General features: G+C 39.8%; 1 protein-coding gene across 1 annotated transcript in view; it reads left to right on the forward strand.

Moving 5' to 3' along the window:
* Positions 1-17,143, forward strand: part of LOC133563542 (CD82 antigen-like) — a 91,273-nt gene that overhangs the window by 32,853 nt on the left and 41,277 nt on the right. The window contains exon 3 of the mRNA XM_061917711.1: positions 5,990-6,062. Within this exon, the coding sequence (XP_061773695.1) occupies positions 5,990-6,062 (73 nt within the window). The remainder of the gene's footprint in view (positions 1-5,989; positions 6,063-17,143) is intronic.

Raw genomic sequence — 17,143 nt, forward strand, 5'->3', positions numbered from 1 at the left:
AAAGGTACCCGTCCTTAGATGATTTTCTTGGAGGACAAGCAGTTGGCAAGCAGACACACTGATGCAGATTAGTGTCACTTGATCATCAATCAATCAATCAATCAATATTTATATAGCCCCAAATCACAAATGTCTCAAAGGACAGCACAAATCATTACGACTACAACATCCTCGGAAGAACCCACAAAAGGGCAAGGAAAACTCACACCCAGTGGGCAGGGAGAATTCACATCCAGTGGGACGCTAGTGACAATGCTGACTATGAGAAACCTTGGAGAGGACCTCAGATGTGGGCAACCCCCCCCCTCTAGGGGACCGAAAGCAATGGATGTCGAGCGGGTCTAACATGATACTGTGAAAGTTCAATCCATAGTGGCTCCAACACAGCCGCGAGAGTTCAGTTCAAAGCGGATCCAAGACAGCAGCGAGAGTCCCGTCCACAGGAAACCATCTCAAGCGGAGGCGGATCAGCAGCGTAGAGATGTCCCCAACCGATACACAGGCGAGCGGTCCATCCTGGGTCCCGACGAGCGGTCCATCCTGGGTCTCGACTCTGGACAGCCAGTACCATCCATGGTCATCGGACCGGACCCCCTCCACAAGGGAGGAGAGGACATAGGTGAAAGAAAAGAAGCGGCAGATCAACTGGTCTAAAAAGGAGGTCTATTTAAAGGCTAGAGTATACAGATGAGTTTTAAGGTATCGCCATCTCCTGACTTGTTATAAAGTTTGCAGGTCCATGTGAACTGGGATTGTTTTGAAAAAGTTTTGTCTTTATGTCCAAAAATTTCTAAAGTGCAAAAGAATAAGCACCAGCACTTTTGTTGTTGTTGTTGTTGTTGTTGTTGTGCTCGGGTAGCCAGAGAGGATCAAACCATGAAAATAATTCAAACTACTTTAGCTCCGTAATCAAGACCAGCCTCAATATGTCAAATAACATTTTAGACTTTTTAGATGTTGTTCTGAGCGGTGGCTGATAGGTGTACATTACAGAAAAATGTCCCATTTGGAGAAACCTTACACGCGGCGTGTAAAACACAGCAGATGGTGAATTGAGCTTTACTGACATGTGTCTCTCTGGCGGGGCACAACGTGAAGTCCAAGGCTTGATAAAACACCATTCTTGGAGGATGTCTGGACTTTTCCAATGAGGTTTTTATTCATGAGAGAAGCCTTTTGATGTGCCTCGTAAAAAGTATGTGTCTGTCGGTGTTGGCCACTTTGGACTGGCGGGGGCCAGGAACTGGTGTTTTTAATGATGACGGCCGGGGGCTCAGTAGACCGACTAAATGAACGCCTCTTAACCAGGACTCTAATTAGTATTGATGTGTCAGGAAGGGAGTTCTCTAAGCACTCATCCATCGGTTATTAACTAACACAGAGCCTGACCCTCAACTGCTTGATAGGGGCCTTCCTAGTCCCAGGACAACACTCCACCTCATTAGTGGGACACAGGAGGGTATCAGAGGTAAAACTCTTTTCCGAGGGCTTTCATGCATAATATCCTGAATATTATACTCAATTGAACAGAATGGCAGTAATATAATCATTCATAAAAAATTATTAGAATAAATGATGATAAAAACATAATCAATATTTATTTAATAGCCCTAAATCACAAGTGTCTCAAAGGGCTGCACAACCCACAACCACATCGTCCGTTCAGATTCCACATTACTAAAATAAAAATATATTTGTCAGAACCTCTTAAATCAAGTCAAACTTGGTGTGGTGTTTTTCTGCGCTCTTATTTTGTTCCTACTTCCTGTTTTGTCATCCCAGACGCAATCCACTTTGCACATGTTTAGTAGATCAGCTCTGCGTGTGCTATCAAGTAGAGTTGTCTCGATACCAATATTTTGGTACCGGTAACGTTACCAAAATGTATTTCGATACTTTTTGATGTTTTCCTACATAAAGGGGACCACAGAAAAATGGCATTATTGGCTTTATTTTAACAAAAAGTCTTCCGGTAAAACATAAAAACATGAAACATGTGTTTATTATTGCTATTTTGTCCTGTAATTAAAATAGTCCACATACAAGACAACTTGTCCTTTAGTAGTAAGTAAACAAACAAAGGCTCCTAATTAGTCTGCAGTAACATATTGTCATTTATACACCTATTATTTTGTCAACAATATGAAGAACAAGCTATAAAAAATTATTATTAATCCACTCGTTTATTTACTGTTAATATCTGCCCTTTTTGTGGTTTAACATGTTCTATCTACACTTCTGTTAAAATGTAATAATCACTTATTCTTCTCTTCTTTGATACTTGACATTAGTTTTGGATGATACCACACATTTAGGTATGGATCCGATACCAACTAGTTACAGGATTATACAATAAAATATAGTACCTAATAAACCAATAATAATATGGTTAGAAATACTGATGTAAAGGGTAGGTGTCGCGCTGTTTTCTGTTTTAACATGTTCTATCTACGCTTCTGTTAAAATGTAATAATCAATTATTCTTCTTTTCTTTGATACTTTACATTAGTTTTGGATGATCCCACAAATTAGTGAGACACAGAAAGGTATCAGAGGTAAATGTTTTTTCCGAGGGCTTTTATGCATAATATCCTGAATATTATACTCAAATGAACAGAATGGCAGTAATAGAATAATTCCTAAAAAATATATAAGTATATACAGTAATAAGAATGTTACTAAAATAGAAATATATTTGTCAGAACCTCTTAAGTCAAGTCAAACTTAGTTTGGTGTTTTTTTTCCTGTGTTTTGATCCTGTTGTGCGCTCTTATTTTGTTCCTACTTCCTGTTTTGTGTTTTGTCCGCCCAGACGCAATCCACTTTGCACATGTTTAGTAGATCAGCTTTGCGTGTGCTAATTTTTACCGTTACCAGAATATATTTCGATACTTTTTGATATTTTTTTTAAATAAAGGGGACCACAGAAAAGTGTCATCATTGTCATTTTTTAACACAAAAATGTTAGGGTACATTAAACAAATGTTTATTATTGCAGTTAAGTCCTTAAATAAAATAGTGAACATACTAGACAACTCGTCTTTTAGTAGTAAGTAAACAAACAAAGGTTCCTAATTTAGCTGCCGACGTATGCAGTAACATATTGTGTCATTTATACACCCATTATTTTGTTAAAATTATTAAGGACAAGCTGTAAAAATTAATTATTAATCCACTCATTTATTTGCTGTTAATATCTGCATTTTTTTCTGTATAACATGTTCTATCTACACTTTTGTTAAAATGTAATAATCAAAGTAAAGCCGCTGCTCCTCCACATGCTTCTGTTGTTTGAGACTTGACATTAGTTTTGGATGATACCACACATTTAGGTATCGATCCGATACCAAATAGTTACAGGATTATACATCGGTCATATTCAAAGTCCTCATGTCTCCAAGGACGTATTTTCTGAGTTTATGAATATTATATGAATTTTGGAAAAAAATTCCATCCATCCATCCATCCATCATCTTCCGCTTATCTGAGGTCGGGTCGCGGGGGCAGCAGCCTAAGCAGGGAAGCCCAGACTTCCCTCTCACCAGCCACTTCGTCTAGCTCTTCCCGGGGGATCCCGAGGCGTTCCCAGGCCAGCCGGGAGACATAGTCTTCCCAACGTGTCCTGGGTCTTCCCCGTGGCCTCCTGCCGACTGGACGTGCCCTAAACACCTCCCTAGGGAAGCGTTCGGGTGGCATCCTTCTCACCCTATCTCTAAGGGAGAGCCCCGCCACCCGGCGGAGGAAACTCATTTCGGCCGCTTGTACCCGTGATCTTATCCTTTCGGTCATGACCCAAAGCTCATGACCATAGGTGAGGATGGGAACGTAGATCGATCGGTAAATTGAGAGCTTTGCCTTCCGGCTCAGCTCCTTCTTCCCCACAACGGATCGGTACAACGTCCGCATTACTGAAGACGCCGCAACGATCCGCCTGTCGATCTCACCATCCACTCTTCCCTCACTCGTGAACAAGACTCCTAGGTACTTGAACTCCTCCACTTGTGACAATAAAAAATATTGATGTAATCAATATAGTAGTACCTACTGGATGTGCTCTTGTACTTGATATCATTACAGTGGATGTCAAGTGTAGATCCACCAATGGCATTTGTTTACATTGTGAGCTATTGTATCCTATGGTGTGTAGTGAAGCATGTTTAGCTATTCCTCGTCCTGCAGGGATGATACTTGTTAAAAACTCAATTTATTTGTCGCCGTGGAGGTGAGGATTAGTGATTTAGAAGTAGCTAAAACACTACCGACTGCAAATGGATATTAGCCACTAGGTAGCTCGCCATGTCTTAAAGTACCTCTTTTCGAGGGCGTTTCAGTGTTACAACTTCACCTTTATATTTGGTTTTTAAGCCAAAATGCGTCTGTTCTCCCTTTTCTGTCTACACACTGTGTCTGCTTGTAAGTACTCTGTGAATGTGCGCTGCCGAACATGCTCCTCTGCTCGTAAAACCAGCAATGTCACGACGTGACGACGCGCCGTCATGCCTGGAAAAAATATTGCGAACCGGTACTTTTCAGCACCTCCAAGTCTGAGTCCATGGTTGTCGCCCGGAAAAGGGTGGAGTGCCATCTCCGGGTTGGGGAGGAGACCCTGCCCCAAGTGGAGGAGTTCAAGTACCTGGGAGTCTTGTTCACGAGTGAGGGAAGAGTGGATCGTGAGATAGACAGGTGGATCGGTGCGGCGTCTTCTGTAATGCGGACGCTGTATCGATCCGTTGTGGTGAAGAAGGAGCTGAGCCGGAAGACAAAGCTCTCAATTTACTGATCGATCTACGTTCCCATCCTCACCTATGGTCATGAGCTTTGAGTTATGACCGAAAGGATAAGATCACGGGTACAAGCGGCCCAAATGAGTTTCCTCCGTCGAGTGGCGGGTCTCTCCCTTAGAGATAGGGTGAGAAGCTCTGTCATCCGGGAGGAACTCAAAGTAAAGCCACTGCTCCTCCACATGGAGAGGAGCCAGATGATGTGGTTCGGGCATCTGGTCAGGATGCCACCCGAACGCCTCCCTAAGGAGGTATTTAGGGCACATCCGACCGGTAGGAGGCCACGGGAAAGACCCAGGACATGATTGGAAGACCATCTCTTCCGGCTGGCCTGGGAACACTTTGGGATCCCCCGGGAAGAGCTAGACGAAGTGGCTGAGGAGAGGGAAGTCTGGGTTTCCCTGCTTAGGCTGCTGCCCCCGTGACCCGACCTCGGATAAGCGGAAGAAAATAGATTGATGGATGGACATTACTAATAGATTTTATGATTGTCCATGTCCGATTTGCGATGTATCTAAAAATCGATTATTTCCCCCACCTCCACTGATCAGTGGAACTACCTAGCTGTGTTTTTACTCAGCTGTAGTGTTTAAACTATGTGCTGTTTAATGCCATTTATTATTATTTTACAAACTTTATTTCAAAAAGTGACGCTACAAGAAGTAGACGGACTCATTTAAACACATTCACAGAGGAATATAAAGTATTCAGTCGGACTCGAAGCTACTTACTGCTCTGAGAATTTGCTTAGGCTGCTGTCCCTGCAGCAGATAAGCAGAAAAAGAAGATGGCTGGATGGACAGTACTTTTCAAACAGGGTATAGTACCGTTTTTGATTAATTAGTACCGCGATACTACACTAGTACCGGTATACTGTACAACCCTACTATCAAGTTTTAATACATGCAGACCTTTAGTAAACCAGGCCCTTGGAGTGCTGCGGGAAGTGTGTAAAACTTGCACATTGGTCCCCTATAATCACACAGGAAACTATAAAGAACTTCACTGAATCTTCTGCTTCTTGAAGAGCTCTTTTTATTTGTAAACACCTCTTTTCTTTTTTTGTGTGAGAAAGAATTTCTCTGAAGCCCAGATGCGACTGCCTCACAGACACGAGCCGTGACAGTTGAAGGCACGTCGGCAAATCTGGTCATTTGAATTTAATTTTAGAAAAGGGTGGCTTGACTTTTGTTTGTCTTCCTTCACAGGTCTTCGGAGCATTGATCATGGGCTTTGGACTGTGGGTTCTCCTCGATAATCAGAGTTTCATTTCTGTTTTACGTAAGTGCTACACACACACACACACACACACACACACACACACATCTTTCCAACTGCCACGTCCTAGTGTGATAATGTTGTGTAAACATTCAGCACATTTGACCCACATCACTTGTGCTGACTGGAGAGCGCCTGCTCTGTGCAACATATGTGAATCGCCTCCCTCGAGTCTTGTTGCAGCAGAACCACGTTGGAATGTTCACACCAAACCAAAAAAAAAAAAAAGCCTTTTTATAGCTGAAACTTGATGACTTCCTCAGCCCCTGTAAAATAAAAAAGTCACATATACAAACCCTGTTTCCTAATGAGTTGGGAAATTGTGTTAGATGTAAATATAAACGGAATACAATGATTTGCAAATCCTTTTCAACCCATATTCAGTTGAATATGCTACAAAGACAACATATTTGATGTTCAAACTCATAAACGTAATTTTTTTTTGCAGATAATAATTAACTTAGAATTTCATGGCTGCAACACGTGCCAAAGTAGTTGGGAAAGGGCATGTTCACCACTGTGTTACATCACCTTTCTTTTAACAACACTCAATAAACGTTTGGGAACTGAGGAAACTAATTGTTGAAGCTTTGAAAGTGGAATTCTTTCCCATTCTTGTTTTATGTAGAGCTTCAGTCCTTCAACAGTCCGGGGTCTCCGCTGTCGTATTTTACGCTTCGTAATGCGCCACACATTTTCCATGGGAGACAGGTCTGGACTGCAGGCGGGCCAGTAAAGTACCCGCACTCTTTTTTTACGAAGCCACGCTGTTGTAACACGTGCTGAATGCGTCTTGACATTGTCTTGCTGAAATAAGCAGGGGCGTCCATGAAAAAGATGGAGCTTAGATGGCAGCATATGTTGTTCAAAAAGCTGTATGTACCTTTCAGCATTAATGGTGCCTTCACAGATGTGTAAGTTACACATGCCTTGGGCACTAATGCACCCCCATACCATCACACATGCTGGCTTTTACACTTTGCGTCGATAACAGTCTGGATGGTTCGCTTCCCCTTTGGTCCGGATGACACAATGTCGAATATTTCCAAAAATAATTTGAAATGTGGACTCGTCAGACCACAGAACACTTTTCCACTTTGCATCGGTCCAACTTAGATGATCTCGGGCCCAGAGAAGCTGGCGGTGTTTCTGGATGTTGTTGATAAATGGCTTTCGCTTTGCATAGTAGAGCTTTAACTTGCACTTACAGATGTAACGACCAACTGTATTTAGTGACAGTGGTTTTCTGAAGTGTTCCTGAGCCCATGTGGTGATATCCTTTAGAGATTGATGTGGGTTTTTGATACAGTGCCATCTGAGGGATGGAAGGTCATGGTCATTCAATGTTGGTTTCCGGCCATGCCGCTTACATGGAGTGATTTCTCCAGATTCTCTGAACCTTTTGATGATATTATGGAGCGTAGATGTTGAAATCCCTAAATTTCTTGCAATTGCACTTTGAGAAAGGTTGTTCTTAAACTGTTTGACTATTTGCTCACACAGTTGTGGACAAAGGGGTGTACCTCGCCCCATCCTTTCTTGTGAAAGACTGAGCATTTTTTGGGAAGCTGTTTTTATACCCAATCATGGCACCCACCTGTTCCCAATTAGTCTGCACACCTGTGGGATGTTCCAAATAAGTGTTTGATGAGCATTCCTCAACTTTATCAGTATTTATTGCCACCTTTCCCAACTTCTTTGTCACGTGTTGCTGGCATCAAATTCTAAAGTTAATGATTATTTGCAAAAAAAATAAAGTTTATGAGTTTGAACATCAAATATGTTGTCTTTGTAGCATATTCAACTGAATATGGGTTGAAAAGGATTTGCAAATCATTGTATTCTGTTTATATTTACATCTAACACAATTTCCCAACTCATATGGAAATGGGGTTTGTAGAAAATCACCAGCGCACATGTAGTTGACAGTCATTGGAGCAGCAGTCTCTCCATTGTTTTGTCTTATGTCGGAGAATAACACCCTAGTTCCTTGCAAAGTTGTGCCTTGAACCCATCAGTTCTCAACACACTCCCACAGGCGTTGTTTCAGTTCTATTTCTGCCGGAGTCAACAAAGCCTCCGAAACTTTCCGAGACGAAAAGTTATCAGTGATGGGCGGTATCAGTAGAAAGTATCATGAAATCTTCTTCTTCTGGTTGGTTTGAAATGGGAACAGATACAGAAACATAGATACACTATATTACCAAAAGTATTTGGCCACCTGCCTTGACTCACATGTGCCATGGAATTGTCCAAAATGTTTTGGTATCCTGGAGCATTCAAAGTTCCTTTCACAGGAACTAAGGGGTCAAGCTTAACTCCTGGAAAAACCAACCCCACACCATAATTCCTCCTCCACCAAATGCCGTCTGAAATGTGGCGTTCTCCTGGCAACCTCCGAACCAGACTGGTCCATCAGATTTGCATTGGACTTGGTGGTGTAGGCTTAGATGCAGCCATGGAAAACCCATTCCATGAAGCTCTCTGCGTACTGTGCGTGGGCTATTTGGAAGGTTTGGAGCTCTATAGCAACTGACTGTGCAGAAATTCTTCGCACTATGCGCTTCAGCACCCGCCGACCCCTCGCTGTCAGTTTACCTGGCCTACCACTTGCTGGCTGAGTTGCTGTTGTTCCCAAACTCTTCACTTTTCTTATAATAAAGTTGACTTTGGATTATTTAGGAGCGGGGAAATTTTACAATTGGATTTGTTGCACAGGTGGCATCCTATGACAGTTCCACGCTGGAAATCACTGAGAGCGGCCTATTCTTTCACAAATGTTTGTAGATACAGTCTCCATGCCTAAGTGCTTGATTTGATACACCGGGCCATGTGATTATTAAACCTGATTCTCATCATTTGGATGGGTGGCCAAATACTTTTGGCAATTTAGTGTATCTGAAACAATCATTCAATGTATGCATGGTAGTGGTTGTAGCCAAAGCTAATTTACAACACTTGTCCCCAACAACAACAACAACACAGATCTAACATCATTAAAATAGGAAAATAATAAGAATGACGCAAAAAGGAGTCGATAATAATAATAATAGTAATAATACAGACAAAGTGCAAACTAGATAAAAGCCAATAATAATAATAATAACAACACAAAGTGCAAACTAGATAAAAGCAGGTAATAATAATAATACAGACAAAGTGCAAACTCGATAAAAGCCAATAATAATAATAATAATAACACAGACAAAGTGCAAACTAGATAAAAGCAAGTAATAATAATAATACAGACAAAGTGCAAACTCGATAAAAGCCAATAATAATAATAATGATAACACAGACAAAATGCAAACTAGATAAAAGCAAATAATAATAATATTACAGACAAAGTGCAACTAGATAAAAGCCAATAATAAGAATTGATAATAATAATAATAGTAATAATACAGACAAAATGCAAACTAGATAAAAGCCAATAATAATAACCCAGACAAAGTGCAAACTAGATAAAAGCAAGTAATAATAATAATACAAAGTGCAAACTTGATAAAAGCCAATAATAATAATAATAACACAGACAAAGTGCAAACTAGATAAAAGCAAGTAATAATAATAACACAGACAAAGTGCAAACTAGATAAAAGCCAATAATAATAATAACAAAGTGCAAACAAGATAACAACCAATTAGTAAAAATTAGTAAACAAACTAAACATGGGAACACGATTGTTGCTCAACTAGCCTGTTACGTTCCCAGACGGCTCAGAGTAGGGGTGTGGGGAAAAAATTGATTCGAATTTGAATCGCGATTCTCACGTTGTGCGATTCACAATTGATTCTCATTTTTAAAATATCGTTTATTTTTATTTTTACTTTTTTTATCAATCCGACAAAACAATACACAGCAATACCATAACAATGCAATCCAATTCCAAAAGTAAAGCTGAGCCAGCAACACTCAGAACTGCAATAAACAGAGCAATTGAGAGGAGACACAAACACCACACAGAACAAACCAAAAATAGTGAATATTATTAACAACAGTATCAATATTAGTTATCATTTCAGCATAGCAGTGATTAAAAATCCCTCATTGACATTATCATTAGACATTTATAAAAAAAAGAACAATAGTGTCACAGTGGCTTATACTTGCATGGCATCTCATAAGCTTGACAACACACTGTGTCCAATGTTTTCACAAAGATAAAATAAGTCATATTTTTGGTTCCTTTAATAGTTGAAACAAATTTACGTAATTGCAATCAGTTGATAAAACATTGTCCTTTACAATTATAAAAGCTTTTTTTTTTTATCTACTACTCTGCTAGCATGTGAGCAGACTGGGGTAGATCCTGCTGAAATCTATGTATTGAATGAATACACAATCCTTTTGAATCGGAAAAAAATCGTTTTTTAATCGAGAATCGTGTTGATTTGAAAAAAAAAACGATTTTGAATCGATATTGAATCGAATCGTGGGACACCCAAAGATTCACAGCCCTAGCTCAGAGAGTAGGGATCGTAGGGGAACGCAACATAAAAGTGTATAAACCAAATGAGTTGTAAATTAAAGACACTGGAGCAAAGAATTGAAAACAAAAGCTAGTGTTATTGAAAGGTAACCATGGGTGGGGTGGGGGGTTATAACAAGACACACTAGCCGGGCTTGGAAATACAGGTTCTGTCAATGAAATGAACAAAACATACCTAAAAAAGAAAGGTAAGCTGACTGACTAAAGCTGTTTAATTAGCATAATCCAAAAACCTACCTACCGTATTTTTCTGACTATAAGTCGCAGTTTTTTTTCATAGTTTGGCCGGGGGTGCGACTTGTACTCAGGAGCAACTTATGTGTGAAATTATTAACACATTACCATACAATATCAAATAATATTATTTAGCTCATTCACGTAAGCCAGTGGTTCTCAATCTTATTTCACTGATGAACATTTTTTTACTTCAAGTACCCCTTAATCAGAGCAAAGCATTTTTGGTTGAAAAAAAGAGATAAAGAAGTAAAATACAGCACTATGTCATCAGTTTCTGATTTATTAAATTGTATAACAGTGCAAAATATTGCTCATTTGTAGCGGTCTTTCTTGAACTATTTGTAAAAAAAGAAATAAAAATGACTAAAAACGTGTTGTAAAAATAAACAAGTGATGCAATTCTAAATGCAGATTTCTCCACATAGAAGTAATCATCAACTTAAAGTGCCCTCTTTGGGGATTGTAATAGAGATCCATCTGGATTCATCAACTTACTTCTAAACATTTCTTCACAAAAAAATAAATCTTTAACATCAATATTTATGGACATGTCCACAAAAAAATCTAGCTGTCAACACTGAATATTGCATTGTTGCATTTCTTTTCACACTTTATGAACTTACATTCATATTTTGTTGAAGTATTATTCAATAAATATATTTATAAAGGATTTTTGAAATGTTGCTATTTTTAAATTTAAAAAAAATCTCACGTACCCCTTGGCATACCTTCAAGTACCCCCAGGGGTACACGTACCCCCATTTGAGAACCACTGATGTAAGAGACTAGACGTATAAGATTTCATGGGATTTATGGATTAGGAGTGAGAGATAGTTTGGTAAAGGTATAGCATGTTCTATATGTTATAGTTATTTGAGTGACTCTTACCATAATATGTTAGGTTAACATAGCAGTTGCTTATTTATGCCTCATATAACCTACACTTATTCAGCCTGTTCTTCACTATTCTTTATTTATTTTAAATTGCCTTTTAAATGTCTATTATTGCTGTTGGTTTTTATCAAATACATTTCCCAAAAAAATGTGACTTATACTCCAGTGCGACTTGTATATGTTTTTTTCCTTCATTATTATGCATTTTCGGCAGGTGCGACTTGTACTCCGTAAAAACACGGTACTTACTCTAGCCAAAGAGGGGGTCCAAAACATACAAGGGTGACAGCCACCACCAAGCCTGGTGTCTCTATACACAAACAAATCCTGCGTTTGTAGTGTTTAGAGACCCCTGTCTAACCTTTCCCAAGACTAGGCTGCAGATTCTTACAAAAGTTGAAAGGTTTAAAAAAAGGTGGCACAAGTTAAGCAAAGAGTAACAAAAAAATGAGTACAAAACAAAGTAGCGACTATTAATCAATCAATCAATGTTTACTTTGATTGAAGCGCTTTGAGTACTTTGAAGGTAGAAAAGCGCTATACAAGTACAACCCATTTATCATTTATTTGTTTACTTATATAGCCTTAAATCACTAGTGTCTCAAAGGGCTGCACAAACCACAACACAAACCACTACCACATCCTCGGTAGGCCCACATAAGGGCAAGGAAAACTCACACCCAGTGGGACGTCGGTGACAATGATGACTATGAGAACCTTGGAGAGGAGGAAAGCAATGGATGTCGAGCGGGTCTAACATGATACTGTGAAAGTTCAATCCATAATGGATCCAACACAGTCGCAAGAGTCCAGTACAAAGCGGATCCAACACAGCAGCGAGAGTCCCATTCACAGCAGAGCCAGCAGGAAACCATACCAAGCGGAGGCGGATCAGCAGCGCAGAGATGTCCCCAGCCGATACACAGGCAAGCAGTACATGGCCACCGGATCGGACCGGACCCCCTCCACAAGGGAGGGTGGGACATAGGAGAAAAAGAAAACAAACGGCAGATCAACTGGTCTAAAAAGGGAGTCTATTTAAAGGCTAGAGTATACAAATGAGTTTTAAGGTGAGACTTAAATGCTTCTACTGAGGTGGCATCTCGAACTGTTACCGGGAGGGCATTCCAGAGTACTGGAGCCCGAAATGAAAACGCTCTATAGCCCGCAGACTTTTTTTGGGCTTTGAGAATCACTAATAAACCAGAGTCCTTTGAAGGCAGATTTCTTGCCGGGACATATGGTACAATACAATCGGCAAGATAGGATGGAGCTAGACCGTGTAGTATTTTATACGTAAGTAGTAAAACCTTAAAGTCACATTTTAAGTGCACAGGAAGCCAGTGCAAGTGAGCCAGTATAGGTATATATGTATGTATATATGTATATAAAGGTATATACAGTATAGGTATATATGTATGTATATATGTATATAAAGGTATATACAGTATAGGTATATATGTATGTATATATGTATATAAAGGTATATACAGTATAGGTATATATGTATGTATATAAAGTTATATACAGTATAGGTATATATGTATGTATATATGTATATAAAGGTATATACAGTATAGGTATATATGTACGTATATAATGGTATATACAGTATAGGTATATATGTATGTATATATGTATATAAAGGTATATACAGTATAGGTATATATGTATGTATATATGTATATAAAGGTATATTATATACAGTACAGGCGTAATGTGATCAAACTTTCTTGTTCTTGTCAAAAGTCTAGCAGCCGCATTTTGTACCAACTGTAATCTTTTAATGCTAGACATGGGGAGACCCGAAAATAAGGCTCCTCATAGCATGGCAGAAAAAGAATCAACCTCATCCAGTGGTGAGCCGGTGGTTTTAAGCAGCACAGGAGGATGAATGGTGGACCGGGATTGGCTGGCTGATCCACAGGTGAAATGAGGAGCAGCTGGGAACAGGAAGCGCTTGATTGGCAGCAGAAGCAGTGATTGAGTGTGACCTGTACAAACAATAGAAGAAGAAACACAAAACAAACAAACCACCACTATGTGGAACGTAACATAGCCACAAAGTGTTTGTTTTATTGACAGTGATAAGTGCAGGTGTACTTTTCAAAGTGGCCGGTAGAGAGTTCCGTAGCTGTGGTCCTTTTATTGAAAAGGCAGTCTGGGCAAAAGATGTTCTACAGGATGGAACCCAAAAGTTGCATGTTGCGTTCAAACTTTAGCTTTGCCTGAAAGGAAACTCGGATGGAAAGTCTTCCAGTGTAAATCTCTCCTTAAATGTTTTTGCTGTATTAATTCCAGATGTAGCTTTGCTTCGAGTAGAACACTGCTCTTCTTTCCAAAGGTGTCCATTTACTGTCCAGCCTTTGTTACCTTTTAAAAGGTAAATACAGCATTTTCTTCTGTAAGATAGTACCTGTGTTAGCATGCCAGTCTGCAGCACAATAGCCTCTTTACCACTGCAGGAACTTGCTCTCATTCCCTGGGGTTTTGAAAATAGTTTTTGAAAATTTTAGGTTGTTGTGTATCTTGACAGTGTTGTTCATTACTTAACGTATTTTTCGGACCATTGGGCACGCCGGATTAAAAGGCGCACTGCCAATGAGCGGGTCCATTCGGGTCTATTATCATACAAAAGGCGCACCGGATTATAAGGCAAATTAAAAGGGTAATATTACGATTTTTGTGGTGTTCGGGTCTGTAGGACCCGTTTTCATTTTTTATTAGACGAAAAATGATACAATTAATTATTTTTTTCAAACTGAGACTCAGTGACTTTGGCTCATTTTCTGTGAAGAACATATATCACAATACATATTTAATGACCGCACACCATACACCCCCCTACACATTTCTATTACATATAAGATGCCGGGGTCCACTGGACCGGGGGCTAATAGAAGTGCGGAAATTAATGTTTTGTGTACCACACACACACACACAGCAGGCCTAGACAGGAGGAGGACAGAGCGTTGGTACACAGAACATCAGAGGGTCAAATGTGCGAGAAAAAGAGAGCAGACAGTGTTGACAAACAATGTTGCAACCTGGTGTGGGAACCACAGGTGCAGAAACACAAAAGAAGAATCCCTGTGGGATGCAGAAGCTGGCAGAGAAATTTTCCGTTCAACGTTCATATTGTTGTTACTCAACCAACGTTTGTGGGTCTGATGGACCTGTTGTATTTTGTGGCTTTTAATGCCTCACAATCAAACACTTTTATGTTAAAATACTGAACAGATGGTTATTGGGATAAGGTTAACATCTGGATGTGTATGTATGTATGTAGTATGTATGTATGTATGTATGTATGTATGTACATATATTTATGTGTGTGTGTGTATATGTGTGTTTATATATATGTATATACATATATATATACCTGTATGTATGTATATATATATGTGTATATATATACTTGTATGTATGTATGTATATATATATGTGTATATATATACTTGTATGTATGTATATGTATATATATAAATGTATGTGTATGTATATATATGTATGTATATATGTATGTGTATATATGAATTTATGTATGTACATACATACACATATACATACATACACATATATGTGTGTGTGTGTATATATATATATATGTATGTGTGTGTATGTAGGTACATGTATGTATGTATGTATGTAATGTATGTGTGTGTATGTAGGTACATGTATCTATGTATGTATGTATGTATACATGTATGTATGTGCATATATATATATATGCCTATATACATTTATATTTATATACAGTATATATAAAATATATATATATATGGTTATTTATTTATCTTAAACAGTTCCTTGGACACAGGGACTGTAAGGGCAAAAAACTAGTTATTTGAATTATTGCATTTGAATTTTGTTTAGTTGTTGTGTACAATTGACTTTGTTTTGCTCAAAATTGTAATAAAATACATTCAGTAACTAATTTGAATAAATGATGTTGATATTGTTAAACTTTTGTATAGCACTCACCATAAATACATTGAAAAATCTCCAGTAAAACTATCCATCCATCCATTTCCTACCGCTTGTCCCTCCCAGGGTTGCGGGGTCAGTAAATACATGTGATCGGTATTCATATCGGTCGACCTCACTCATGGACGATCGGCATCGACAGCATAAAACTCTGATCGGAACATTCTTAGTCAGCACTGTTGATGATAAGTCAGGGTTTCATCCAGAGATAATATCATATTATTGTACCTGATGCTCCATGGGAAGCCTATGACATGACATACGTCATCCAAACTGCTCCTCCCCTTAGTGCTTGTGATCTTCTTGCCACTGGCCATGGAAAAACAAGACTTCACGCAGCTCTGTTTGTTGATCCTCAGAGTTCTCTTGACGTTGCACCATGGCCTGACCATGAACAGCATCTCTTCAGGCTCTTTTCCATTAAACGTTCGGAGCTGTGTGGTTTGTGTTTCTGCCGCATTTCACAGTTCAGGGTAGTTCATACAAATCAGTCTAACGTATGGAGTAATAGTTTCGCATAGTTTTTCATTGATAACCACATCAATAAACAGACAATACTCGGTCAGAGTTTTTCTGCTGAAGTGTAAGTAAGTGACACACAAAGTAATATCCATCCATCCATCCATTTTCAACCGCTTATTACCTTTGGGGTGGCGGGGGGCGCTGGTGCCTATCTCAGCTGCAATCGGGCGGAAGGCGGGTTACACCCTGGACAAGTCGCCACCTCATCACAGGGCCAACACAGATAGACAACATTCACACACTAGGGACCATTTAGTGTTACCAATCAACCTATCCCCAGGTGCATGTCTTTGGAGGTGGGAGGGGCCTATCCCCAGGTGCATGTCTTTGGAGGTGGGAGGAGCCTATTCCCAGGTGCATGTCTTTGGAAGTGGGAGGAGCCTATCCCCAGGTGCATGTCTTTGGAGGTGGGAGGGGCCTATCCCCAGGTGCATGTCTTTGGAGGTGGGAGGAGCCTATCCCCAGGTGCATGTATTTGGAAGTGGGAGGAGCCTATCCCCAGGTCCATGTCTTTGGAGGTGGAAGGGGCCTATCCCCAGGTGCATGTCTTTGGAGGTGGGAGGAGCCTATCCCCAGGTGCATGTCTTTGGAAGTGGGAGGAGCCTATCCCCAGGTGCATGTCTTTGGAGGTGGAAGGGGCCTATCCCCAGGTGCATGTCTTTGGAGGCCGGAGGAAGCCGGAGTACCCAAAGGAAACCCACACAGTCACAGGGAGAACATGCAACCTCCACACAGAAAGATCCCTAGCCCGGGATTGAACCCCAGACTACTCAGGGCCTTCGTATTGTGAGGCAGACGCACTAACCACTCTGCCACCGTGAAGCCCACAAAGCAATAATATACCATAAAATATGGTCTAAAAAAAGTGTGTCGGATTGTTCATAAAGAGTCAGGTTTTTGTTCACAGTGTCCATTGATTGATTGGAACTTTTATTAGTAGATGCACAGTAC

The sequence above is a fragment of the Nerophis ophidion genome, linkage group LG12, assembly GCF_033978795.1.
Source record: "Nerophis ophidion isolate RoL-2023_Sa linkage group LG12, RoL_Noph_v1.0, whole genome shotgun sequence".
NCBI classification, from domain to species: Eukaryota; Metazoa; Chordata; class Actinopteri; order Syngnathiformes; family Syngnathidae; genus Nerophis; species Nerophis ophidion.